The sequence below is a fragment of the Fundulus heteroclitus genome, chromosome 9 (assembly GCF_011125445.2).
Source record: "Fundulus heteroclitus isolate FHET01 chromosome 9, MU-UCD_Fhet_4.1, whole genome shotgun sequence".
NCBI lineage: Eukaryota > Metazoa > Chordata > Actinopteri > Cyprinodontiformes > Fundulidae > Fundulus > Fundulus heteroclitus.
The window spans coordinates 7,358,353-7,385,446 of record NC_046369.1 but is presented as its reverse complement, the minus strand read 5'-3'; the positions used below and the strand labels follow the sequence as shown (position 1 = coordinate 7,385,446).

At 38.4% G+C, this 27,094-nt stretch overlaps 1 protein-coding gene and 1 pseudogene across 1 annotated transcript; both read left to right on the top strand.

Moving 5' to 3' along the window:
- Window positions 1–850: 850 nt before the first annotated feature.
- Window positions 851–25,432, top strand: LOC118564124 (anosmin-1-like). The gene is made up of 3 exons (XM_036140932.1): window positions 851–2,080; window positions 22,883–22,930; window positions 25,376–25,432. Exons 1-3 carry the CDS (start codon window positions 1,904–1,906, stop codon window positions 25,424–25,426), a joined length of 276 nt encoding a protein of 91 aa, XP_035996825.1. The 5' UTR covers window positions 851–1,903; the 3' UTR covers window positions 25,427–25,432.
- Window positions 25,433–26,062: 630 nt separating this feature from the next.
- Window positions 26,063–27,094, top strand: part of LOC118564234 — a 3,146-nt pseudogene continuing 2,114 nt past the window's right edge.

Sequence of the window (27,094 nt, the reverse complement as noted above, 5' to 3'; positions counted from 1 at the left end):
AGCGGAGCTTGTCTGTTGGAGAAGGCGTTCCACCGTCTGTTCAGTGCGGGGTGAAGGGGGTGATCTGGGTTGTATCCACGATGGAGGACAGCTGCCACAATCTCAAAGGTCTCCAGCCTGAGAGCTATCACAGAGCCAGCCCACCTGACATTTCTTGTCCAGTCTGGTGCTGCTCCCCCAACAAACAGTCGCAAAAAAGGTTGATGCTGGAAACAACAGACTGGTAAAAGATCTCCACCATCTTGTTGCATACATTAAAGAATCTGAGCTTCTTTAGGAAGTAGAGTCTGCTCATTCCTTTCCTGTACACAGACTGCGTTAAATTTCCAGTCCAGTCCACTGTCATTCACGAGCCCCAGGTATCTGTAGCCCTCCACCACCTCCCCCAGATTTATTTAAGCTGTGTAGGCATCTTCTTCCTGAGGCCTATTTCCTACTTATAGCTATGTTTATATTTATATAGCCAGCTGCTTGGTTTGCTAATGTAACAGGTTGTGGGACCATCAGATACCATGAGTCCAGGGGGACTGCTAGAAGCTGGACTGAAATATGAAACGTCACTAATTCTTCTGCTGTAACAAAAAAAGAAAAGAAAAGAAAAAAATAAAATTGTACTTTATTAATACTTTTTAATGTGATTAATGTATCCTTCAATATAAACAACTCGATTTACCACTGACATTGGAACTTGGATTTAAATACAGATGGGCAGTTATTTTTACAGCTGTTATCAAAAACAATAACAATACTAGAACTTTTTTTAACCTTCAAATGAAAAAAAAAAATACCCTGTTGGTGACTAGTCTCTATACATAGTATAATAAACATTTTCCCCTGCTGATATGACAAGATCGACTTAACACATGCTAATGTTATGGTTTGATGTTTAAATTGGAAAACCTGTTGCTAAAAGTTAAAGCTAGTCTAATTAGAAATAGGCTATGTGGAGTTATTACTGGAACAGCTCTCTTTGTGGCACCTCAACAATATCAATTAAGCTCCAGTATGGTCACAGTATCTCAATAAGTGATCACATGTATTTATGCCCCACTTAATATATCAGCAGGAAACAAGGAGCTGGTAATTAGTCTCCTCCTCCCCATCTTAACTGGAGAATAATGAAAGCAATTTTAATAAGATTGTTTCAGGCATAAATATTTTTTCATGTTACAGTATGGTGACATATTCCCACAGCTGTTACAAGAAAGACACATTGCATTTTAGTCCAACCTCTTAACAGCGCCCTCTTTGTCAAAGTGTGTTACTGTCACATACTTCTTAATATATAACACTTGTTCTGTTCAGAGATGAGTAGGGTCCCAACCCCAGTTTTATGGATTATTGATCTGAAAAGGGAAATTAAAGCATTAGTCCACAAATCTGGACCTTGACCTCTTCTTTACAATTCAATTATCAGCCGTACAGTACGTGGCTTCATCTGGACACATCACAAAAGGAGACCTATTTCTTCAGCAACTCATGCTACACCTGAAATTAACATGGTGATGGGTTCAAATGCGTGACATCTAAGGGCTAAAGATAACATATAAATTCTGAGGTGGGAATAAAATTATGAAAAGAATGCGATGAACGTGACAAAGAAAAAAAAAATGCAACACAGCGTTCGTGTTTGCATGGTAACCGAAGAGAGTAAAGCTTTAAGCCATGATGATGATGGTAATCAGGATAATAGGGACTGAGAACATATTAGAACTCCGCGTGGCGGCGGTGGGAGTGTCCGCGAGCAGGATAGAGCCGCTCCACTCCCTGCCTCCTCGCGCTCAGATGCTTTCATTCTCACACGAGGACGCACACTAGGCACGACGGTGAAGCGTCCGTCGTTTCACCACTCTCAAATCCGTTTGTTCGGCTGGTGTTTGCGGTCATATTTCCTCGCGCGGTGATGTCTGTCGCTCGAGCCGTTTTGGTGCTTCTCTGCGTGCTGTTGACCGTGGCACGTGCACGCAGGAGTTCCCCAGAGCCGGAGGATGTCCAGGAGAAAGTCAACAGCGCAAGATGCACGTCCAGGTGTCTGAGTCTGCACATGACCCAGCTGACGGCAGCCTTCAGGCACATTCAGGTAAATACTACCGCTGTCTGTGGCCAACGCTTCGAGCAAATGCGTGAAGTCAATTATTCATAAGTGTGTAAGAATATGAGAGCATGTGTGTGCGCAACACAATTTTTTTTACTACATGCTAAAATTATGGGGCAAATGTGTGTAAATAGTATATTCTATGTTGATGTCATATTACTGTATTAAATTACATACATTACTTTTTAAAAATACTCACACTAGAACTTTTTCATATTTTACAATCAGAAACTTCATCGTTTGTTCTTCATTCATTAGATCAATGCAATGTGGAGCATAACTGTGAAGTGTTTTAACATTAAGGATACATTTTTTTCAGTTTTTTATTGTACAAACACATGTAAGAAAAGTCTGCTCATCAGTATCTAGATTCGCAGATCTGGTGGGGGCATTCCCCAAAAAGACATGCAGCTGGAATTGCAGTAAAAGATGGTTCTGAAACAAGGGGTAAAAATCCATATTGAAAATGTACATTTTGCATTTCTTTGTTTTAAAAAACAAACCAAAAACACTTGTGAAAACCATGTGTCATTGTCCTTCCCTTCACTATTTTATGTTGGCCTGTAGAATAAAATCTAAATAAAAGACAAGGTATTGACCTTTATTATATGCTTAAGTGTTTAATAAATCAAATAACCGGTATTGATGCTGGACATTTTGTCCAAATCAGTATAGTACACTGAAAACAGCAACAATCTTGTTTATGAGTTATTGATATTACTTAATAGAAGTCATTTGTGCTGTAATACTGTTTATCATATTCTTTCACTTATTTATAAAAAATACTTTTTAATAACCTCCTTTAGCTGAGTAATATGGGCAAGATGCAGTCGAGGTTAAAACTGTAGAGATGTCTTTATATCTATGGTTAAAGCAGGACAAAAACAATATTTTCAAAGGGAAAATACAATAGTAGAACTCCGGTTTGTAAAGATGGGATATTAAAAACCTAAAGTGCTTCAAATTGTTATTTTACCAAATTTTGTCATATGCAATAAAGACAGAGATGTGCCAATTAATCGGACAGTCATCATAATTGGTCGACTTTCCCATTGATCTCCTCTGATTGAGAATTTTTTTCAATACTTTAAGGCCTTGTCTACATGGAGATGAACATGGTAAATTTTGTTAAACGACTAAGAAAACATCTGCGTCGACGCGAGAGGATGCAGTACAACTGAAAAGGCTGTAGTAGGTATGCCAGGCCCTTGGGTGGCGCTGTGACACTACCAAAGAAACATGCAACAAAATGCCTGGCATGCGCAGACAACTCCTGTAGTAAACACAGCACCATTGGGGGGGGGGGGGGGGGGGGGGCTCAGACACAAATATTTACACGTTCAATTCAATTTATTTATTATATAGCGCCGATTCACAGCAGATGTCATCTCAAGGGGCTTTACAAAGTCAAATTTGATCAAATCATACAGATTGGTCTATCTAAGGTAACCCAGCAGATTGCATCAAGTCTTGACAAGCAGTATTCACTCCTGAAAGAGCGTAGAGCCACAGAGAAAGTTGTCTGCATTATCGATGGCTTTGCAGCAATCCCTCATACTGAACATGCATGAAGTGACAGTGGAGAGGAAAACTCCCCTTTAACAGGGAGGAAAACCTCCAGGAGAACCAGAACCAGGCTCAGTGTGAACGCTCATCTGCCTCGACCCACTGGGGCTTAGAGAAGACAGAGCAGAGACACAAAAAAAGTACAGAGGCACACATTGATCCAGGAATCCTTTCTAAGGTATATGGTAATGGCAGATGATCTGCCCCCCTGGATGATGTCACAGCTAACAGAATGCCGGACCAGGTGTACCTACTATGAAGAGAAAAAAGACAGAGAGAGTAAGAAGTTAAAAGTTGAAATAACAACAAACAATGCAAATTGGAGAACAGTAGGAGAACTCGGCAGAGTGAGAGAAATAGACCCTGATGTCCTCCAGCGGCCTAAGCCTATAGCAGCATAACTACAGAGATAACACAGGTTAATCTAAGCCACTCTAACTGTAAGCTTTATCAAAAAGAAAAGTTTTAAGCCTAGTCTTAAAAGTAGACAGGGTGTCTGCCTCACGGACCAAAACTGGGAGTTGGTTCCACAGGAGAGGATTCTGATAGCTAAAGGATCTGCCTCCCATTCTACTTTTAGAGACTCTAGGAACCACCAGCAGACCTGCAGTCTGAGAGCGAAGTGCTCTGTTAGGAACGTACGGGGTAATCAGAGCTCTGATATATGATGTAGCTTGATTATGTGATCTTTTTGTGGGTTGGCAGGGGACAACTGGCTCACTAGAGTCCAAGGACGCTCCTAACAGTAATAATGATGCCGCAATACTGGATGACACCATCTTTGTTATTATTTATGAGGTTGAGGTGCATGCAGATTACAGAGAAAGGCAAAGACACAACATTATCATTTAAGAAAAGATGCAGACCGCATGTACACACAGGGAAAAAAATCAAACCTGCACCTTGAAATTTATCCACTCTGGGACCTGGTTTCAAAAACGATCGTCTACGTCTCCTAAAATGCTGCATTGATGTGGACGCACAGCCTAAATGACAAAATACCTTTGCGGATACCCAATCTCATCTCGGTTAGGTTAGGAACGCATGCTTTAATTTATGAATGCAAATTTCTTTTATTTCCTGTTGGGTTTTTATCCACTCCCTCCATCAAAGAACCAGCAGGATATTTTTTTCTATTTTTTGTAAAGAAGAAGTAAAAAATTTTAATCATTGTAAATTTGTTAAGACAGATCAGGTCACAAAGAAAACCAGAAATGGGTATTGGTCAAGAAAAGCCTGATATTGTAGTTAATAAATATCTTATTTTCATATTTAATTAACTTAGTAGCATTAACTCAGTAGCTGTGAGCTATAATCCTGAATAAATCTCATTCACTTCTTTAGGATTTTTACTCGCTTACTGTACACTCATTATTTTGTTCAGTGTTTTTGAGAAATGCAGCATCAATAATTTGTTTTATTATGCACAATGAAAAGAGCTCAGTCCAGCACACTTTCAAACTCAACAGAAGAGACATACAGTTTTGTTTTTCAAAACTATTTACACCTGGATATTTGGGCCAAACATTTCACTTTTGCACAGATCGGTGGTTGTACTTACTGGGCAAAGACACGCCTGAAATATGTTTGCTCGCTGATTGTTAATAGTTCACAAAATTGCTCATCTGACAGAAAATTGTTGGTCCATGTACTGTGGCCCTTTGAAGTGAGGAATGTTAGATTAACAGGGACATTAGGACGTTACCAAGTTTGAAAAGCCACTTATCGTTAACAGCTTCAACATGTGCACAGTGTGTAGTGGGTGGGAAAGTCATTAACCACGGAGTTCAGTCCCAGTGGCTCTGAGGTGTATAGAAGAGACTGTGTGTGTGTGTTTGTGTGTGTTGGTTTGCATATGGTCATGTGTAAAACCTCAGGTCGGGTCTGTTCCTCGTCCTCCCAAAGTAGACTTGAACACCTGTGTACTGAGTAATGGGGGTGGCCCCTGGATACGTTTGTACAACTGAGATCAGTGTGAGTGTGTGTGTGTGTGTGTGTGTGTGAATTTGTGTACGTGTGTGGTAGGGTTTCTGGGACAGAGGTGTGAGAAAGGGAGCATTTGGTCTGAAATATTATGGAGTGGAGTTGTCAAATAGTCAATATCATGCTGCAGCAATGGAAATAAAACATGCAGAGAGGTTGTGGCAAACAGAACCGTGATAAATCATCTCTTTGGATTTTATTTTAACAGGCAAAAATTTGTTGTGCGAAGTTTTGGTCGTTAGTCAGGACTTGTGGTGTTATTTCTGCTTAGAAATTTTCTAACTTTGTAATAATGCATATTTGTTGGAGAGAATAAAAGATTTGCACAAATAAATGTTGCACAGAAAATGTATTTCTGTTAATCATTTGGGGTCTTCAAGCCTTTCAAAAAAATAAAACTGTTATTTTAAGGGTCAAAGATCAAGATAAAAGGTTGACAGAAAATATATAATGTTGAAATATTTAAATAGAGGCTGTCCTTTCTTAATTGATTATTATGGCTGACATTTTTTCCACTTTTTTTGCAATATTTTCAAACAAGGTGACCAAGGTCAAAACATAAGAATTCCATCAAATTAGTTTTATTTCAGAAAGGCAATACAGACAATCAGTTGCACCAAACGTTATTCAACCTACCCTACAAATGAGGGTTGTCGAATAAATTGAGAACAATTCAAATGGCTCACAACATCTATTAAAAGAAGTTTCTCAAAATCAAACACAAGACACAACTCTTTTGATAAAAACTAGAGTCTCAAAATAATTAAACCCTCTTAAGACACATGTTTAATACTTAGTAGAGCAAATGTGTTGCAATACTTTGGTGTTTGGATTTAGGTTTTCATTTGTATTTTGATCATTTCCTTGTCGTTTCTTTATGTTCTTTAGGTCTTTCCATATTCAGTTCATTTCTCTGTTAATTGCTGTTAGTAAGATGGTTCCATGTTAGTTCATTCCTTTGTGTTTAGTTTCTTAGTTTGTTCTTGTGTTCTGGTCTTTGTGCGTTTGGATTTGTTTCTTTTTACATCGGTTTTCTTCTTTTCCCCTTGGTTAGTAGTTTCTTTGTTTTTTGGTTTAGCTCCCTTTGCGTTAATAATAGAACTTAGGCAAAGAGCCCTTCAGGTTTAGTGTGTAAATTACTGGGGAAACTGAAACTTCAGTGGCTGCATACAACAAGCCAGTCTTTTGCAGTCCATTTTGAGGTGTTTTGATCACTTCCCTCCTCAGAAATTTGGGGGCACCCATTGATGGCTTTCTCTTTCTGCCAATTTGAGGTGTTCAAGTGACTTCATCTTTAAAAAAATTCCAGAGATGCTGAACTCATTCTCCAGCAAAACTTGGCACCTGCCCACATCTCTAAAAGTGGGAAAACCTGGTTTAAGAACCAATGTATCACTGTCCTTAATTGGCTAGCAAACTGGCCTGACCTAAACCCCCAACCAGTCATGGTAAATGGCTACTCACACAGAGCTGGAGGTTTCATTCCTTTAAAAGGAAGTCATTCCTTTCCACTCTCCCCACATGCATGCTCAGTATAAGGGATTGCTGTGAAGTCAAAGATTTGATGTAATTAGCTGGGTTTTCTTATATATAAACCTTTTTACAACTTGATATAATAAACAGAATTTGACTGTATGATGAGGACTCAACTGGAATAAGTCTGATTTGAATTCGCCTCTGTCTATACAATCTGACTGAATAGACTTTCTGTATATGAACTAGATTGGTTTTGTAATTTTAAAGTGACTTGAGATTACATTTGTTGTGAATCAAGGCTACCTAAATAAAGTGAACAGAAGGGAATTGAATAGAGAATCCATCAAATGTTCTCAGCAGGAAGATGAAAAACACCAGAGGCAACAATACAGACAATTGTATGGGTTAGGGATTGCCATAATGTGAAAACATTTAGCCAACCACCAGTTAAATCTATTTTGAAGTCAGAAAATAAATTATGTTATCAAAAGAAAGAACATCTGAGGGAACTTGGCGTGGCTTTCTCTGAGTCATTTTGGGGCATGGAGAGGCAATCAAATATTTGTGTACATCTGTAACTAGAAGAAAATCTCCTTGGCCACATCATGGGGAACGTCATCATTCTTTGCTGCATTTATGGGACAATTTAGTGTCCACTCACTGTGATGGATGTGTGAGAGTGATTCTGTGTTAAAGGAGAAAAAAAACCTCTTGATAACAGCTCTAGCAGTTGTACCATCAGTAAGGGCAAACAGCTGCACTCCTCCTCCTCTGTCATCACACAGAATGATACAAACACGCACACATTGCTTCCTCTGGCTTGTTGCGGGTGAACCCTGTGTTTTTCGCTCTTTCTTCCCTTCGGTTTGTGTATAGCAAGCGTGCAGCCACTAGAATGTGAATCACCAGTTTTCTATTTACACCTCTTTATGCCGCGTCTCTGGGTTTTCCACTACTTTCCCCCGTATGAAGTAATAGTGTAATTATAGCTCTTTTGTGTCCAACAGGGTGCACATATGTGTGTGTTGGGATGTTGTCATATTCCCACATTCTTTCCTGATGTAAACTACTAAGAATAACAACAACAAAAATTCCCACCTTGGTTGTAGAGCTGGATCTTTGTGGGTATAAAATGTAGATGAGATTCAGGGTTTTTGAAAAAGTCTGAAAAAGTGTGGAATTTACTCGGTCTGGAGCTTCCATTCGTCCATCTGTTGTTTCTCCGGATTCCACGTGTTAAGTCATAAATCTATTGTGAAATCTTGTGTCTTTAACTTAAAAGTGAACTTTGAGAATCACATACTGTGAAAGTAAAGACTTTTGTACATGGAAAAATGTGTAGCAACCCTGGATATTAGACTGTGTCCCTTTTGAGAGTTGTGGATAAATATGGGCAAAGTGTATGGTTTGTCATCTATCTGTCCTTTGTCTTCCGTTTATCCAAGATGGGTCGCTGGGGCAACAGGTCCAGGAGAGAAACCCAGGTATCCCCCTCCCCAGTAACATCCACCAGCTCATTTTGGGAGATCCCAAGTCGTTCCCAGGCCAGACGTAATATGTAGTCCCTCCAGCGAATTCTGGATCTTCCCCAGGTCTCCTTCAGGGGGGATCCTGATTAGATGCCCAAACCACCTCAGCTGGGTCCTCTTGATGCAGAGAAGGAGCGGCTCCACTTTGAGCTCTTCACTCTATCTCTAACCCTGGCTTCCCACCAGAGGAAGCTGATTTAGACCACTTGTATTGTCTGTCATTAATGGAAAAAAATGTTATCGTGATAAGAATTGTAATTTATTGTGATAAAACAAACAAAACACTATAGTTGGGATTGTTTCTCTTCAGTTGGTTCTCTAAGGTAATATCAGTATATTTTAAAGGTATACTATGCAACCGGGGTTGATTTTCCAGCGAGGCTCCCCCCAGAGGGCGAAAGTAAAAGTGCACTGTCAAAGTGCACTGTCGTAAAGATGCTCAGCTGTTCTGGTTTCTCCGTCAAGCCAGGCGCGGTTGTTTTGAGCTTAGCAGGCAGGCGAACGCAACGAAAAGTCGAAAAAACGGCAGTACAAACAATGACTAACAGTGAAAGTATGAATATGCACCCAGAGAGTGAGAAACCATTCCAATGTTATTTACAATCACATCAGCAGAAACGCGAGGTCCGCGTCAGCCTTGCAGCCTTCTTTTTCTTTTAGCTCTCGCCATTCGGAAAAAGCTTGCCTGATGTTCACCCGTGTACGACTCCTCTCTCTGTCCAGAGCCCTTTTCCTCTTTCTTGCCTGCTCCAACATGGGCTTTCGCTGTTTTCTCGCTGGTTCCGCCATGATAACTGCACAAATATCGCCACTGCGCTAGCAACGAGCATGCCTTTCACTGGGGGCGTGTAGCAGTTCTCGCCGTAAAGCAAGAACGACTCTCGCGGTCTTGCACGAGACTTCTGAGCCTGTGAGTGCGGGCCGAGGGCTCCTGCAATAGCAAGTACGGTATTTCCCCTACAGACCACCAGGGCGGCCGAGAAAACCTTTGTTCAACCTGAAATGACTCATTTAATCATCCAAAACGGTATGGAACATATTAATTAACTGAAAAATGTTGCATAGTATGCCTTTAAAATAGAATTGAATTAAGTTGATAAGTTCTGTTTTTTGGTATACTTGCACTACTTCATATAACTGGTGTACTGAAGTAGTCTACTTGATAAAATTTATATTCTAGTTCAAACAGTAGTATTCATATTGGGTCTCTGACTATATGCAGTGACGCATAGCCATAGCCCTACAATCTAATGCCAAATACCAATGCTTTTAGAGCATTTTTAATACCCAGATCACCACTTTCATCATAACTGCAATAAATGTGACAAAGTATTGTGTGTTTTAATTTTAAGTTCCTAATATCACCCGTCCCTACTAACACGGTTTGTTTAAGTAGATTCACTGCTCTGCGGTAGGTAACTTTAATCAGTCCAGAGGTCAGGCATGCTGTGGAAACAACCAGAGAGTATAGGTCAGATTGCAGGAGGGCAGACAAGGAGACAGAAGCACAAACTTGGTCAAGCATGAAGTCCTGCAGAGGAAAGGAAAGACGGTAGAGCAGGCAGGTGTTTCAGACATACCTGAGGACAGACAACCTGGCAAGCAGATACACAGAGCAGATAGGGTGAGTGATATGTGGGCAGACAGAAAGCAGAGAGACAGGCATAGAAGTGAGTGATGGCAGACTACAAAAGTTTGTGTGATTCACTTCAGAGATGAAGTCCATGCAGCTTTGTGATTGCCGTGTTATTTGATCAGCAGGACCAGGGTTAGATGGTGTTTGATCACCGTGGGGTGGATTTTGCTCTCACCTGAAACGAAGGGAATGCATTCCAAGGCAAGGATGGGGAATCACAGTGGCACAACTTTGTCTGTGACTGGGGTGGACACCAACAAGAATTTTTGTTTTGATTTCCAATAATTTATCTAATTAATTTTTTATGAATCGTATTCTGAATGATTTATAAGCCTCCTCAAGAAAAGCAAATATATAATTTCTGCTTAAAGCCATACCTGTCCTGATTTAGGTTTTTTGTTTATTTGTTTTGGAGTTTTGCGGACTTTTCTAGCCACCACTCTGCTCTTGATCCACCTGCTGCACTAATTAGAGTCAGCTCTGCTCATCTTTTCACTTGGCTACTTATACCTGCCTCAGTCATCCACTCACTGCCAGATCGTCTCGTCTTGTCTGATGTGCTCGGCCTCTATCAGTCCCTGTGTGCTCAGCCAGCTGGATTCTTCTGCTTCATTTGTGTTTTCAGCCCTCTCTGTCTAATGGTACCAGTGTCTGTGTGCGGCACGAGTCTGTCTGTTTCCCTGTGAGTTCCAGCTGCTAGCTCTGCCCAGTCCGGTGGTTCCTCGGTACATATCGCCTGTTCTGGTCAGCCCCTGCCTTCATCATCTGTTTGTCCTGTCACTGCCTGCATTCCCTGGTCAGTCTGGTTCTGCTTGCCTGCTTCACCTACCACTACTCATCCGTCCAGTCTGCTTTTGACTGCCTGTCTCGTTTACCATTACTCATCCCTGCAATAAACGCAAAAACAAAAAAACTTAACTCTGTCTGGCTGAATATCGGGTTCACCAGGATTATCAATTACAATAACAATGTAAATGAGTTTCCCATAAATTTATGGTGAACCTTTTCTTTCTCACCCGATTTTGTCATAGTAATCAGTCGCTGTATCTGCCATGTTTGCTTTGAGGTTGTAACGATTGGACTCAGCCACTGACACAAACACAAAAAACACCGGTACTGCTGCACACTGCATTTTTTTTGGGGGGGGGAGGAATTTTGCGCTATGCTTCTTTTAATCTTTTAAATTTGTCAATTTTTATCTTTATTTTAATACATAAACTTCCTCAAGGATATATAAAATGACCTCTCAGTAAATTTAGTTGTACTCATCATGTGCTTGTTTTTTAGAAAGTTATACCTTTTTTAGGAGTCCTCTCTTTATAGAGCAGGGATCACCAACCTTTTTGTAAGTTGAGAGCTACTTCACTGGTGTTGTGTCAAATGAAGGGCTAATAGTACCTTTGAATTAGAAGACTCAGACTTCACCTTAACTTTATGTAAAATAAATACATTTTTAATGTTTTGTTATTGATATTGTCCTTTATAAATCTATATAAATGCAAAAATGAATAAACCGGAAGCGTATCGGAATAAAATAAAGTCTTAGATGCAGCTCACTGGTGGATTGTGCTTTTTTTAGAACAGGCTCGTGGGCACCACATGAAGTCCTCGGAGGCTACTTGGTGCCCACGGGCACCATGTTGGTCACCTCTGTTATAGTCAGATGGTCAGCTTGCATTCCCTGCTGGTAGTTTTAAAAGCAGTATTACCTTAATAAGAGCAACTGGTGGTTCTCATTTAGTTTCCACAACATGAAAATGAAAGTGGGAGAGAACTGTGATAGCCTCCGTTTGAGCCAGCTGACCAGCAGTGCATTGGTGGGGGAGGAGCAGCTCTGAGTAATCTCGGCTCCCAAGATAACTCTGACCCAGTAACTAGTTCATGCCTGCTTTGCACATCTAGAAGGATTGTGTTTCCAGGTGAGGATCTATCAGGTCCCACTGAATATTTAACTGCTTCTGCTTTGCAGAAATGTCCAAATTTTAAGAGAAATTTTTTATCATAATAATTTTAAGGGATTTTACTTTTGCTGTCAGTGAGATCAACAATTGTTCCTAAACTCGACGTGGTATCTATCGCTTATACTTAGCTTTGTACCTTTTAATAAATCCTAATCAGGAATTGTCTGTTCTATTAGTTATAAATCTTGTTTCATGATCAGCCTTTCAATCCAATCCTTTACTACAGATGAATAACATTCTATGCCCCAAGGCAACAATATAAACTGGTGAAAATAACTTCTGTTTGTACGTCACAGAACATTTAAAAGTTACGTTTAGTTTTTTCTGATCCCTGATAAAGTGCAACTTGATTGAAACCCGTATAATTTTAGTATTTTTTTTTTCGGTTTGGTATGCCGCTAATTAACCATATTTACAGTGTTTCTGGTAAGGGAAATTATCTTGCAGTAGGATGTTGGTTTTTACTGTGATTCTTTCCTAGAAATGTTTCCACAAAGTTACACAAATTTTTTATACTGTTGCTAATTGTTATCCACTGACCAACTGTTTTGCAGTAACATTTGTTATTCATAGGATGTGGAGCACCACAGCACTATCTTTGACACATAGCACTAAAAAACTCTTACACAAACTAATTAGTGGACTTCTAACCGGATTACTTTGTTGTAAATGTTCTATTTTTGGGAAAGAAAATGTAGAATTTGTTAAATGGAAGTCAGTCATAATCTGTCTCACACAAATAAGATACACCATAGCTGTCTGCTTCTGGTCATCTGGGTGTGATTAGCAGGAGTAATGCATTGTGTTAAATAGACTTTCTACTGCACCTCACCATAATTACACACACATACACACCCACACTTTCTTTTTGTCGCTGCATCTGGAAGAAGTGTGATTTATGTCTGACTCTCTCTTTTAAACACTGAGGGGCATGTGCAGCTGTGCGCGTGCACGGTTCTCCCTGTGTGTGCTGTTTGTGTCGTTGGCTAAAATCAAGTTGTTTTTCCTCAAGAACGAATGCCGTGGACTGGGCAGCCAGGAGAGCCATGTGGAAGTCCTTTAGTGTAAGTGCGTCTGACTCAGTCGCTCATCTAGGTTTCTGATGGCTCTCTCGTGACAGCTTTCTCTAGTGGATCTCAGACCTAGAAATGTGTGAAATGGGTGCTTTGCCAAGTTTTGATGTGTTATACCCTCTATCCTCAAATAAGAAATGTGGAAAACTGCCAAATATGCTTAAAAAAATATGATCACAATATTTATATTTATTTTCTCAATATGTGAAATTACACTTTCTAATAATGTCACGTCAAGTCAAATGTTTTTACGTGTGCATCTCAATAAATGGAAATATCATATTAAAATGTATTTATTGCAGTGATTCAATTTACGGTAATAGTGAAACACATGTTAGATAGGTTATGCACAGTGATATACTAAATGAGTTGATTTTTTTATACATTTTGATCATTTTGCTTGTCTAATGGAAACTCAACATCCAGTTCCTAAGTAACATTACATCTGACCAATAAAATATGTTTTTGATACAGGAACAGAGGTTACAAGGAAGGTGAACCTACTAAAGTCACTCAAAAAATGCAGCCTTTGGAGGACAGTAAAGCACTGCTCATTGAAGAGTTGGGGGGGGGGGGATTCCTAAGACATTTTAGACTGCAGCTGAAGTCAGAACATCAAGAGCCACCACACAGATGTATCAAGGCCATGGGCTACTTCTAAATCAGAGAAAATCAGAGAAAATGTCAGAACATCTTACCTGGACTCGGCGGAAAAGGACTAGTGGTGCAAAGTCTTTCTTTCATGTGAAAGTAAGTTCAGCATTCCTTTAGAAAATTCAACTTCCCAGAATCTGGAGGAAAAGTGGGAGGTCAAAAAAAAGTCATTTTAGTCTTAAGTTTCCACAGTCAGGTATTTCTTTTTGAAAATTTGTATGCTACATCTGGGCATTAATTCATGCAAAAAACTTATTTTACAACTACATTTCAGTATGCTGACGTGTTTTTTTATTGTATTATATAATACTCTTGTTTTTGAGAAATGTGTTTTTTATTAAGTCTAAGCCATAATCAACAAAATTAACATAAATAAGTGTTTAAAATGTATCATTCTGCGTTTAAACAAATTTTAATATTTGCATACAAGCCTTGAGTTATACTTGCTAGGTAACATAATGAGGGAGATGCAGATGATCCTGGGAAAATGTAAGGAGAGCCGTCATTCCAGATAGACTAGACATGTTAAATAGGCTTGTAAAGTTTCATTAGTTTTGTCTGCAGTATTCACAGTTGATCATTACAATCACCATCAAGTCTTTCCTGTCTTTTTTTTTTTTTTTGATTTGGCAGATACGTGGGAAGTTAGAGGGTCCAAAGAAAAGTCAGAAGTGAAAGAGTGACCAAAAGAGAATAATCTGGATGAGTAGCAATAGGAGAAAATTTAGAGAATGTGTCCTGTGTGTTTGTGTAACTCAGATTTTGTTACTGCTGTTTCTCAATCCATCTGCTGGTTGATGAATGTTCGTCCCACTCTGATCAGGGACCTAAGACCAAGACAGAACAGAACGATACTGCAAAGATAACAGTACTTTTGGAGAAACATTGGGCTCTCGTTTAATGAGGCGATAGAGTTTCATGAGAAACGTGTTGTACAAACAGACAGGAGTAGAGCCTCTATGTATTTAGGTAATTAGGTTATCATGGTTGACAGAGAATCTACACCATCTTAACCAAAATAAGCCAGGATTATAGTTTTTCATGTCTTGTTGTTTATGCTGTCTTTCTAGTTCCTTCCAGAGGTAATCAAGCTGTGTTCATTAGTCTAAAACGATGTTTAAGCACACAAGAGGACACATATGCTAATTTTGGGGTCTATTTGATTAATTATCTTTAAATATACGGATTACATAAACATGACATGGGCTGTGCAATGTTTTCTCATTAAATTAAACTCAATAGCATGGGAGATCTGAGAAAAAAGTACTTAATTTACCTTCTGCCAATAAAGCTTGCCTAGTTTATTTGACATTATGAAGGGTAATGGGTTTGAATAGGTTCTGAAATCTGAAATGTTTTTAGACATCTGCGGTAGAGTCCAGAATTGTTCAACTGTATTCACAGTAATGTTAATGAATGAATCTGGAATGTGTGTGTGAATAATTTAACTAAGCGTGAAAATACCGTAGAATCGTGGTAATATTTAAGCAGTCTACAACTGTGAATGTTTCTTGTGTAAATGTGGATGATTTTAAGGAATTTGTAGATTAATGATGCAGAAGGACAGATGACTAATCAGATAATTTCCACTTCTTGTCTGCTTTATTAATACCTGATTGTACATTGTGATTGACCACTATATGCATGGTTTCATAAATCATGTGGCCCTTATTCCAAAGTGATCCTTGAAGGATGTTATTACTGCATAGGAGAGCGCACAGAACCTTCTTTGACAACAAGCTCAAACAGAGCTATTAAAACACACTGGAAAGGATTTCAACTCTTGAAAGCATGCATTTGTCTGCAGTTTTGCCCAAGAAAGTTGGTATGGATGTAGTACCGCACCATATTAGAAAATCTTGTGATAACAGTAATATTGGTAAATATTGCAATGAATATATCAGGTGCAATGTATGCTTATTTCCTCCTTTTCTGTCTTTCTCATCTGTGGTTACTACACTCTGGCCTTTAGCCTTTTTTGGCAATTTTCTTTGTGTCCAATGTGAGTATCTGCTGCCGTGAGACTGTCCACTTAGCTAAATATTATATTAAAATGTAAAATGCAAGTCCATAACATGTGGATTATATTAGCCAACAAGTATTGGACTCCAATCAGTACTTTGTTGTACAAATATTTTAAACACTGATTTTGCAATGGTGATATATTTGCGATATATTGTGCAGCCCTATATGGATGTGCCTTTTCAGGGCGCAACATCGTGGTGTTAAATCTTGTAACAATATTTTTTCAAAACCATCTTCTTTAGTCCTGTCTTTGCTTTTCAATTTGTATTTAGTTGCATCGCCTTTGAATTGGAGTTTTGTAAATGTAAAATACGCCCATTCAGGCATAAGATTATGAGCATTTGCCATTTGTATATGTGTAGGGTTGTTGTTCTGCTACAAGGCAAACGTCCATACTGCAAACTGTACCAGGTTTTCCTCTCACTGTTGAGGAAAATCATCCCACAGCATGATACTCCCACCACCATGTTTCATGGCGAGGAAGGTGTAATCAGGGGGATGTGGTGTTAGGTTTTCACCACACATGATGTGTGCACTGCAAAAACGGAACTTAAAATAAGTAAAATGTTCTTAAAATGTGTGTATTTGTCCTTGATTTGAGTAGGTAAATAAGATGATTTGCCAATGGAACAAGATTTTTGCACTTAAAATAGGAACAATTCATCTCCATCATCTTATTTCAAGTGCAGGATGTCTAATTATCTTATTTTAGGGGTCAAAATACTCATTCCATTGGCAGATAATATTATTTACCAGCTCAAATCAAGGACAAATACACCAACTTTAAGAACATTTTACTTATTTCTAGATCAGTTTTTGCAGGGTGGCATACATTATTAGTTTTGATTCCCCATGACTAGAGCATCTCTTTCCTTTTCTATCGTTGATATATTGTTATTGAATTATCGTCCAACCCTAATCGTTCCACACGCTTGCATTGTAAACCCTCCAGCTTGTGGCTAATTGTGAATGTGTCTTTGTATAGTTTTGTACCAACACCACCTTTCTTATTACCACCCTTCCATAAAGACCAGCTTTGTGGATTGCATCAAAAATAGTCTCCCTGTCATTAGATTCTCCGACCTGAGCTGTGCAGGTCCTCCAAAGTTACAAAGGCCCTTTTGGGTGCATATCTTATTAATGTTCTCTTTGCTCTTCCTGTTAAATTTGGTGGACCGACATAAATCAATGTAAATGGGGCTAAATACAAATGCCTGGCTCACTTTCAACTTGTATTTGTCAAACATTTGGACTTTTTTAGTAATTTTTCTTCCATTTCACAATTATGTGCTACTTCGTGTTGGTATTATGCATAAAATCCAACCCAAAATTGAAGCTTGTGACAAAATATAAAAAGTTCAAGAGCAATGAATAATTTTGCCAGGCTCTACTTTTTGCTTTTATTATAAGACATATATGTCATATAACTGGTAATCGAAGGTGCTGAATCGCTCTCTGTTGTACAAGAAAAATGTAAAGTATTTCCTTTTCACTACTCATTTTCACTCATCCTTCCCCATAAACTTGCCAGTAATCAATGAATCAGGGGCAAAACTACTTGAGCTCTCTCATTTCATCTCATTTCTTATAGGGGCCTGGGTAGCTAGAGTCTGAGTAGTGTCCCTTTCAAGGACTAGCACAGATGTACCATCAACATTGAGGTAATCTTAAAGCAAAAGGGTTGTCTTGGCATAGGCACCACGCCCTTTGTATTTCCTCCCAATAATATAGCTATTAACATAGCCAGTTATCTTAATTTTTAATTATGTTTTATGAGCTTTTTGAGCAGTTCTGTAATGGCCTCATCAAAATCAGTAGGTCTTTATTACCTTGACCCAGTTATATCTACCGTTAGCAGCTGCATCATTATAAAGTTAGGAGTCATTGTGACAAGGAATTAGAACACTGACTTGGAGTAATGACCATTTTCCACTAAAATAATGGACATTTTGCATGATCCAGCAGGGCTTTAATTTTGCTGTGTTGGAACTGTTTCAGGCAAAAGCTGAAACTGCAGAAATAATTCCCTTTTTATATTTTTTGTGAAGATAATTTAAACCTAATAATGTACGACTTATCAGTATAATACGCCACATGTGATACCATTTCTCCAGATATGTACATGTGTTGAATACTGACGGTTAAACTCTTTACCATGATATATACTGTTAAAAACCTTTAACCCCTATTTCCTATCTTTTGACCTTAGTGCTGTTCTGCTGGCTCTGACAACCTAATAACCTTCATCATACAGTGGACACAATGGCCAGTTAAAGAGGAAAGGCTCTGAGCAGGGTGTATCTTTGTGTGAAGTAAAAGATTGGTTCAGTCTAAATACAGCTCACCCGGGAGAGGGTTTAAGAGTCGTTAAGGCAGCTTATCCCACGCATGCACACAATTACTGGGGACTCACAAATCTCAAGGTGCACAGACATAACAGCAGCCAGGTATACACACCTACTCTAATAGATGTTTTGTTGTTGCATAATTGCAAAGTGAATTTTGCTGATAAAGACAAAGCAATTCAGAGATAACAGTAGCCCTTTTAACGTTGCTGGGTGTTTTAACAAAGGAAGTCAAAAATAGTTGCCAAGCACTTCATTCGTTATTTTAAAGCTTGCTATAAAAGATGTGCATTTGTTTAGATTTTGTAGTAGTTATTTATTAGCACACCTACTAATATATCTTTTGATCAATATACTTTTACTACCGTGTATTATTTTGTGATTGAGGCTCGGCTGGATTCAGCCTGAAGAGGCTACAGGATGCCTCTTCTATGTGAGTCCACAACTTGCTGATGGAAACATCCGGATTGGGTTCAAACTGAGCTGGGTGGCAGTCAAGGGTGGAGACCTAGGCATGCTAATCCCTGGTGGCATGAATTGGCTTTAGGAATGTGGGATGTCACCTCACTGGTGGGTAAGGAGCTGGAGCTGTTCTGTGAGGTTGAATGGTACAAGCTAGAAATAGCTGTACCACTGAGGGTGCTCAGGCACCCTTCAAAATATTGGGGCTAAAATTATTGTGTTTAATACTTTTGTTTTCTAAAGAACCTAATGCAAACTTAATGCAAAATATAATAATTAGATCTTCCCTCCGTCTTTAGTAAATGGTTTAATCCATGAAGCGCATGCTGCATTCACCTCTCTCTCCATCCACACATATACCTGCTTCAGCTCTCGCGTGTGCGTGGTCAAAATGCGTGCTGCTTCCGTGAAAGACTGACACGTGAGCAGGCAAAACCCAGCACAGCCGCAATGTTAAGTGACAATAATCCAGGCAACTGTATCTTTCAAAAAGTATTTACTATGTTCACCAACATTCTGAACAGTCCTAGTAATATTCTACTCAGGTAACTAACGCTAAATATTAAATTTTCCTACATTAGTGAGCAGTGTGCGTGGTCAGATGGAAGAATGATTAGTTTTCAACGTTAGACCTCCCATCTACCTACAGATAATATTGAGTAGTTCTCCTGCTGCTTCTTCAATATGTGAACCATTATTAACTCTTTCTGTTAGTCATATATCAAATAGCAAATACAGATCTGACCTTAAGCATGTCAGAATTAGGACACAACATTACCACAAACTATTAATCCACGTAATGATTATTATGTAAATAATTATTATATTATCCCACTGAAAAGCATAAAGTCATATTTTATTGTGTATTGTTGTTTGTAGGCAGACAGCATCAAGCCAGCAGTTAGGGATGGATATTAGAAAAAAATAAAATAAAAATAGATATAGGCATTAAGAACAGCAAAAAATAAAAGTGTGGTGTGCGTGCTCTGATAGGCCCTATGCTTAAAGTAATATTAAAATGTACTCAATATCAGACTGTGGAGTCAGTGGTACAGGTGTCTGCTTTCAAATCAATTCAATTTTATTTATATAGCGCCAATTCACAGCACACGTCATCTCAAGGCGCTTTACAAAGTCAAATTCATTCAAATCAAACAGACAGATTGGTCAAAAAGTTTCCTATCTAAGGAAACCCAGCAGGTTGCATCAAGTCTTAACAAGCAGCCTTCACTCCTCCTAAAAGACCGTAGAGCCACAGTGGACAGTCGTCTGCATTGTTGATGGCTTTGCAGCAATCCCTCATACTGAGCATGCATGAAGTGACAGTGGAGAGGAAAACTCCCCTTTAACAGGAAGAAAAAACCTCCAGCAGAACCAGAACCAGGCTCAGTGTGAACGATCATCTGCCTCGACCCACTGGGGGTTAGAGAAGACAGAGCAGAGACACAGAAAGCACAGAAGCTCACATTGATCCAGGAGTACTTTCTATGTTATATGGTAATAGCAGATGATCTGCCCCCCTGAATGATGTCACACCTAACAGAAAGCCAGACCAGGTGTGCCTACTGTGAAGAGAAAAAAGACAGAGAGAACATGAAGTTCAAAGTTGAAATAACAACAAGCAATGCAAACTGGAAAACAGTAGGAGAACTCAGCAGAGTGAGAAAAATAGACCCTGATGTCCTCCAGCAGCCTAAGCCTATAGCAGCATAACTACAGAATCGCTCAGGGTAACATGAGCCAATCTAGCTATAAGCTTTGTCTGTCAGGATTTGGGTTTTGTTTCAGCTGTTTGTTAATTTTGATTTATTAGTTAACTCTCCGGTCTTTAAAATCAGTTTTGGTTTTGGGCTCTTTCTTGTTTGGTTTCTATTATAGCTTGTGTGTGTTGTGTTTAGTCTTAGGTTTAGGTTCTGTATTAGTTTTGGTTTATGGATTAGGTTAGATTTTATTGTAGTTTGATTTTATTTATGTTTCCAGTTCAGTTCTGTCTCTTCCCAGCAATCTGCCAGCTCACTCAATCTGTTTATCTGTCACTCCCCAAACACCAGTTACCAGCCAATCAGATCTGCTCACCTGTCAACCTCCAGTCACTAGCCAATCAGTTCAGTTTCCACCTGTCACTTGTAATTAGTTTTCACTCCATTTCACCTGTGTACTCCACTATATAGTTCTGCCTCGGTCTTCAGTTCTCCGCCAGATCATTAACGAGCCACGGTGAGTTTTGTTCCAGCGTTCCTTTATTGATTGACCTGTTGATGCTAACCCGAGAGCCTTTTTGATTCTGAGCCAGCCTGTTCCCTGATCTGTTTTTTCTGCCCTGTCTGACTGATTTACCGGTTTACCGACTTGTTTCTGTCCCATGGTTATCCGAGCTTGCTTTGCCCTGTTTGTACCTCTGCCTATTTTGGACTGCCTTTTGTGTACCGGATTTTGGACTGCCATTTTGACCATTGAGCCTTGCCTGTCCCTGTTTTATTATTAAATCCTGTTTTTTGCCTTCACCTCACTTGTTTGGTTTGAATACTGGGTTTGCCTGATTCACGTTCGTAACATTGTCAAAAAGGAAAGTTTTAAAATTAGTCTTGAAAGTAGACTGGGTGTCTGCTTCACGGACCAAAACTGGGAGTTGGTTCCACAGGAGAGGAGCCTGATAGCTAAAGGATCTGCCTCCCATTCTACTTTTAGAGACTCTAGGAACCACCAGCAGACCTGCAGTCTGAGAGCGAAGTGCTCTGTTAGGAACATACGGGGTAATCAGAGCTCTGATATATGATGGAGCTTGATTATTAAGGGCTTCATACATGAGAAGGAGAATTTTTTATTCTATTCTTGATTTAAACAGGAAGCTAATGAAGGGAAGCTAAAATAGGAGAAATATGATCCCGCTTGTTGATTTTAATCAGAACTCTTGCAGCAGCATTTTGGATCAGCTGAAGGCTTTGAACTGCATTTTGTCGACTTCCTGATAGTAAAGAATTACAATAGTCCAGACTTGAAGTAACAAATGCATGGACTAGTTTTTCATCATCACTCCTGGACAGAATGTTTCTAATTTTGGCGATATTCCGCAGGTGAAAAAAGGAAACTCTGGAAACCTGTTTAATATGGGATTTAAATGACATGTCTTGGTCGAAAACAACACCAAGATTTTTAACTTTATTACCAGAGGCCAATTTAATGCCATCCAGATTAAGTGATTGATTAAGAGATGACAAACTTCAAAGATGACAACTTCTGTCTTGTCAGCATTTAAAAAAAAAAAAAAAAAAAAAAAAAAATATATATATATATATATATATATATATATATATATATATATATATATATATATATATTTAAAATGAAAATTGGGTAAGTGATCATTTTGTGGGATAAAATTAACTTAAAGTAATTAGAATAACATTTGTCATTATATACTCTGAGTGTAATATATGGATATGTTCATAGAGGTATAGAGGTATGTTCATAGGTGCATAGAGGTATCTGCTTTCTTTTTATGACCTTAAGGAATGAATCACTCAGTTAATCAGAAATACCATATATTTTGTATTCATTTGTTTGTATAGAGTTATTAAAGTAAGGATAATTTAGAACTCTGTTGGCTTGGTGGGATGTGTAATCTATATTTTTGTCCATGTGGTCTTTAAATGACATCTCAGTCACAGTGGTTAAAGCAGTCATATTTACTGGTGCTCTTGAGTCACTTCCCACTTGTCTTTTTGCACATAAACCCTCATCCACTTTCACATGCACATAAAAACATGTCTCACATAAAAACACATCTTTCTGCTTCAGCAACCACAAAGTGTGTTGGACCATATTTTCCCCCCAAAGGATAATTGGGTAAATAACTAAAAGGTGACTATATTGCAGGTTTTCCTGTGTTTGTGTAATTTTCTGGTTGTCATTTTAGGTACAGTACAGCATTTTTTTTTGGTCTGCTTGTATATAAATGGAATTTATGTACAAGCAGGAATTTTCTTATGAACAGGTTCAATGTTTGGAGTTTATGTCAAAGGATTTGTCTCTGTGAATGTTTTCCTTCAAACTTTTTTCCCTCTCTGTCTCTTCCAGAATAACCAGGTTCTGGCTTGGTGTGAAATCCACAGACGCTGTGCTGAGGTAAATAAACTTTGGTTGCTATTTTCTTTAACCAGTTATAAAAACACCTTCAAAACTATAACAGAGTGTCTTAAGAGCAGCGAGAAGGGTTGCAGTGAAACTTTATAAAGCCCATTTAAAACCCCTTTAAACTAGGGCACAATAATACTTCCCAAAAGAGCTAAGAGATTTCACATACTATTTGTATAAATAGTTAACATTTTTGATAAAATAAAAGGTTTTAGTAGGTGTAGAAAAGTCTCTGGTTTTCCATAAATTATTGAAGTGAGTAATTTTGTGGTTCACGTAAAAGCTGCTTTGTATTGCAGAATTTATCCCAGTATACTTTAGTGTTAAAAACCTTTGCAGGGTTTATTTATTTTTAACAGCTTGCGCCTTAAAATGCAAAAGCTTACTTAACTGTACAGTTAAAGTCTGTAAAGTGTGTTGTTGCTCCTTAGTATTGTTTTGACTTTATAACCTATGTTCAAGAAGTTAAAGTCAAAGGTGAGAATAAAGACATAATAATAATTGAAAAATAATGATTCTGTTTCATCTGTAACTGTAAAAATTGTCTGCTTAAAATGACCCGTTGTCTATGAATGTGCTATACATTACATTTTTAAATATTGTGTCTAGCTTCTTGCTAAGGTGCTTTATGAACTCCTTGCTGAGGTTCAGACATAATCTAAAAGCTTTTACCCAAATGGGAACACCTGAGTCGTATTTTACTTCTTAAAACATGTTGAAGCTTTGCTACAAATTCACATGACAGTTGAAAGAAGGGAAATGTGGAGGCATGAATAGTGCCAAAGCTGTTCTGCATGTATTTCAGTAGTATATGTATTTATGTTCGGGTCAGCGGGGGTTAATGTCGACGGCAGCCAAGAGCACCCCCCTGGAAACCTCCAACAGACCGCTGCAGGGGATACCACACTGATCAAAACATCAGCCTTCTACTTTTAACTACACCTACCCCCTGCTGCCTCAAACAAAAAGACAAATCTGCACAGTCTCTCTCAGCTTAAACTAACATCCCTCATTTTCTTGTTCTTTTGGGTTCAAATCTTACTGTTTGGACTTAAACATCAACAATACAACATTATTTACAAGTTTAAAACTTTAAGATTTTTAACCATGGCTTTGTTTCTGCTGTTGATCTTGCGTATGAATACATTTGCCAAACTATACTCAGGTCAGAGTCCACAGCACTTTGTGAAACCAGAGATCATGAGCTCGGACATGTGTACTTTCCCCTGTCGTTCATTTTTACTGTTTAACAGTGTGTTGAAAGTGGATACAGACCAATTTGTAAAAGTCATCCTCGTAGGCCAACAAAAATAAATTATAACAGAAAAGCATATATCCAAGTCCTCAACCATAATTGCTTTGATTAATCAAAACAATGAAAAGTACAACAGAGGGTGCCCAACTGTGTTGAATGCTCTCAGTGTGTGTATTTGTTAAATTGGGAGTGTTGAAGAAGCTTGGAGAATGCTGTTTATTATTATTAATTATGCTTTTGGGATCCTTTTTCATTGAAAAAATTGGATTCTGTTGAGCTTTATTGTATTTATCAGTTGTTAAGCTACAAGTCCAGAAGATAATTTACGGTCAAGGTAAAAAGAACGTACACCCACTGTCAATTCTAGGTTTTTAACTTATGCAGTGCCTTGTTAAACATAACCCCTGAATATGTTCCCACTTTGTTTCTTATCAGCCTAAAGAGCCTAAAGAAATCTGTTTACTTACTTTTTCTTTTAAAGTTAAAGACAGCGTAGACAAAAAAAACACAGCAAAGCATCATTTCACATCATTCACTACTGAATCAAGTCTAAACTTATTGAAAAAATTAGAAATTATCATGTTACAACTGTGCTAATTAAAAAAAATATATTCTTAATGGCAGTGTTGTTAGTTTTTCTACATGATAGGTAAAACCCAGTTGTGTGGAAGAATATGCACCATTTTTTATGAAAATTAGTTTAGTGTTATATCAAGATTTTAATGTTTCCTCTTACTTGTTACAACTGTTTTCAAAACATACACTCAGCCAAATGGCTATATGTTTAACATTGTCTCCCTGCTGAAAGGGGAAACTCTGCCTCAGTCTCAAGTTTTGTTTTTTGCATCCTCTGAAAGGCTTTCTTCCACAATTTTCCTGAATTTAGCTCTGTCTACCCATCAGTTCAGATGAGCTGCATCCTAGTCCCCGTTGAAAAAAAGAGTCCCTGTACCATGATGACACCCCCCACGTGTTTTGCAAGTAGCCCAAAAAGAATTAGCTTTGTTCTTATCTAATCAGAGCACCTTCTACCACATATTTGCTGTCTCCTACTTGGCTGGTGGCAAACAAAATGGGATTTTCTAAAGTTTTCATTCAACAATGGCTTTCCTCTTTCCACTCATCCATAGACCAGAGAAATACCAAATTTGTGGAACTGCACATTTTTTTTCTGTTGCCAGACTTTCTCACCTGAGAGACAGATCGGTGGAGCCCCTCCAGAGTTACCATGAGCTGCTTGTCTGATTTATGTTCTCCTTTCCTAAACTATCAGTTTAACTAGCTCTGTATGCAGTTGTATTACTCTTTTTATTATTAAAAAGACTGACAGACTGTGAAATGTTTCAAAAATGGTACGTTACTTTCTAACCCAACCTTGCCTTAAATGTCTTAAAAACTTTATCCCTTACTTGTTTGTCATGTTCCTTTGTCCTCATGATGCTGTTTGTTCGCCGATGTTCTCTAATACACTTCTAAAGCGTTCACAGAACATCTGGATTGAAGTGACATTAAATTAAACACAGATGGACTTCTTAATGTTAGTTGGCTTTTCTGAAGGAATGGATTGCCCTGGGTTTAGGGGCATCAGATTAAATGGGCTGTAACATGTGCATGGTAAAGTTTTCAGATACTGACTTGGGTCACCTTTATTCAAATACACAACAATGCACTGTTTTGTGACAGTGTCTAACATAAAAGCCCGTTGAAATATTTTTTGGGTTTATGGCTTACAGCTGCCATTTTATCATCAAAACACGTGACACTGAAACCAGTTGGTTGTAGTTTCCTAATGAGGTGACTATCTTACTTGCTACTTTATGCTTTAAAAATTTTTATGCTGTATTAAGCAACAACTGTAACCAAATCTAATGGAGGTATGGAGAGCCTTGATGCATGGGACTTAATACATTTGCTAACATTTATTACAGTCCAGGCAGTTTCTTGCTGTTAATGTGACAAAATGTAAGACATTTCAAAGAGCATGAATTATTTTGCAGAGCACTGAATTCAAGTATTTTAGGCTAACACCATGCATTCCCCATGTGGTACTTTCTTAGACAACTTATTTCCCAAAAGATTTCTACAACATAATTTGTAGCAAAAATGTTAAACCAAAGAAAAGTTTTTTTTACCATGACTGTATGAACTGATGAAAGACAAAGTGTTATGTTGACTGATGAGCAACAGTGTTTGCTGTTGTATGGAATATTCTGAAGTTTATTATAGCCATCTCATTAAGTGAACAGTTAAAAAGTTCCAATTCTGATCTGTCATGTTTTTCTTAGGACGGACCGTTGGTCATATACATTTAAACTAAATCCCTTTTATTATGTCTTAGCTGTGCTTTCTGCCCGTCTCCTGTATTGTTTTTGAGCTTGGAGGGTTAGACTTAAAGGGGACTGAGTAAATTTTAGCTTGCAAAATGACCAGCAAGTTAAGCTTGCAATAAAACATGTACAATAATTGTCCTTCCCTATTGGACACTAACACAGCTTGTAAATTTCAAAAGCCTGCAAAAAGGGGAAAAAACTCAGGTTAATTAAGTTTTAGGTCCTGGTCTGGACTGGTATCAGTCCAACTCAATGGAAGAGATAGGAGTAGTTTAAAACAGTAGTTTATTTATAAAGCACATCTCTGCTGCTTACAGCAAGCCAGACTTGACAAAATACAACTTTTGTTTGAGGCTGAGTCCCACTGCAGTGTCTCATAAACTCTTTTGGCCATATGCAGTGCTTAAGTGTTTCACATTTGAGATTTTCACAGAATAATGTTTGGAGTGGTATTGATAGTTTCCCCTCGGCTCCTTTTGGGTCCTTATGAAAACTTGGAGCTGGGCTGAAAGAGTTTTTTTTTTTTTCTCAGAGAGTTTGATTACATGTAAAACATATTGAGTGTACCCA

What these genes read in the sequence shown, in the direction of transcription:
- LOC118564124 (XM_036140932.1), top strand. Translation starts at nt 1,904, where the DNA reads ATGTCTGTCGCTCGAGCCGTTTTGGTGCTTCTCTGCGTGCTGTTGACC. An exon ending in CAGCCTTCAGGCACATTCAG is followed by an intron (nt 2,081 to 22,882) that starts GTAAATACTACC and finishes TGTCTCTTCCAG; the next exon opens with AATAACCAGGTTCTGGCTTG. An exon ending in TCCACAGACGCTGTGCTGAG is followed by an intron (nt 22,931 to 25,375) that starts GTAAATAAACTT and finishes TTCTGTTGCCAG; the next exon opens with ACTTTCTCACCTGAGAGACA.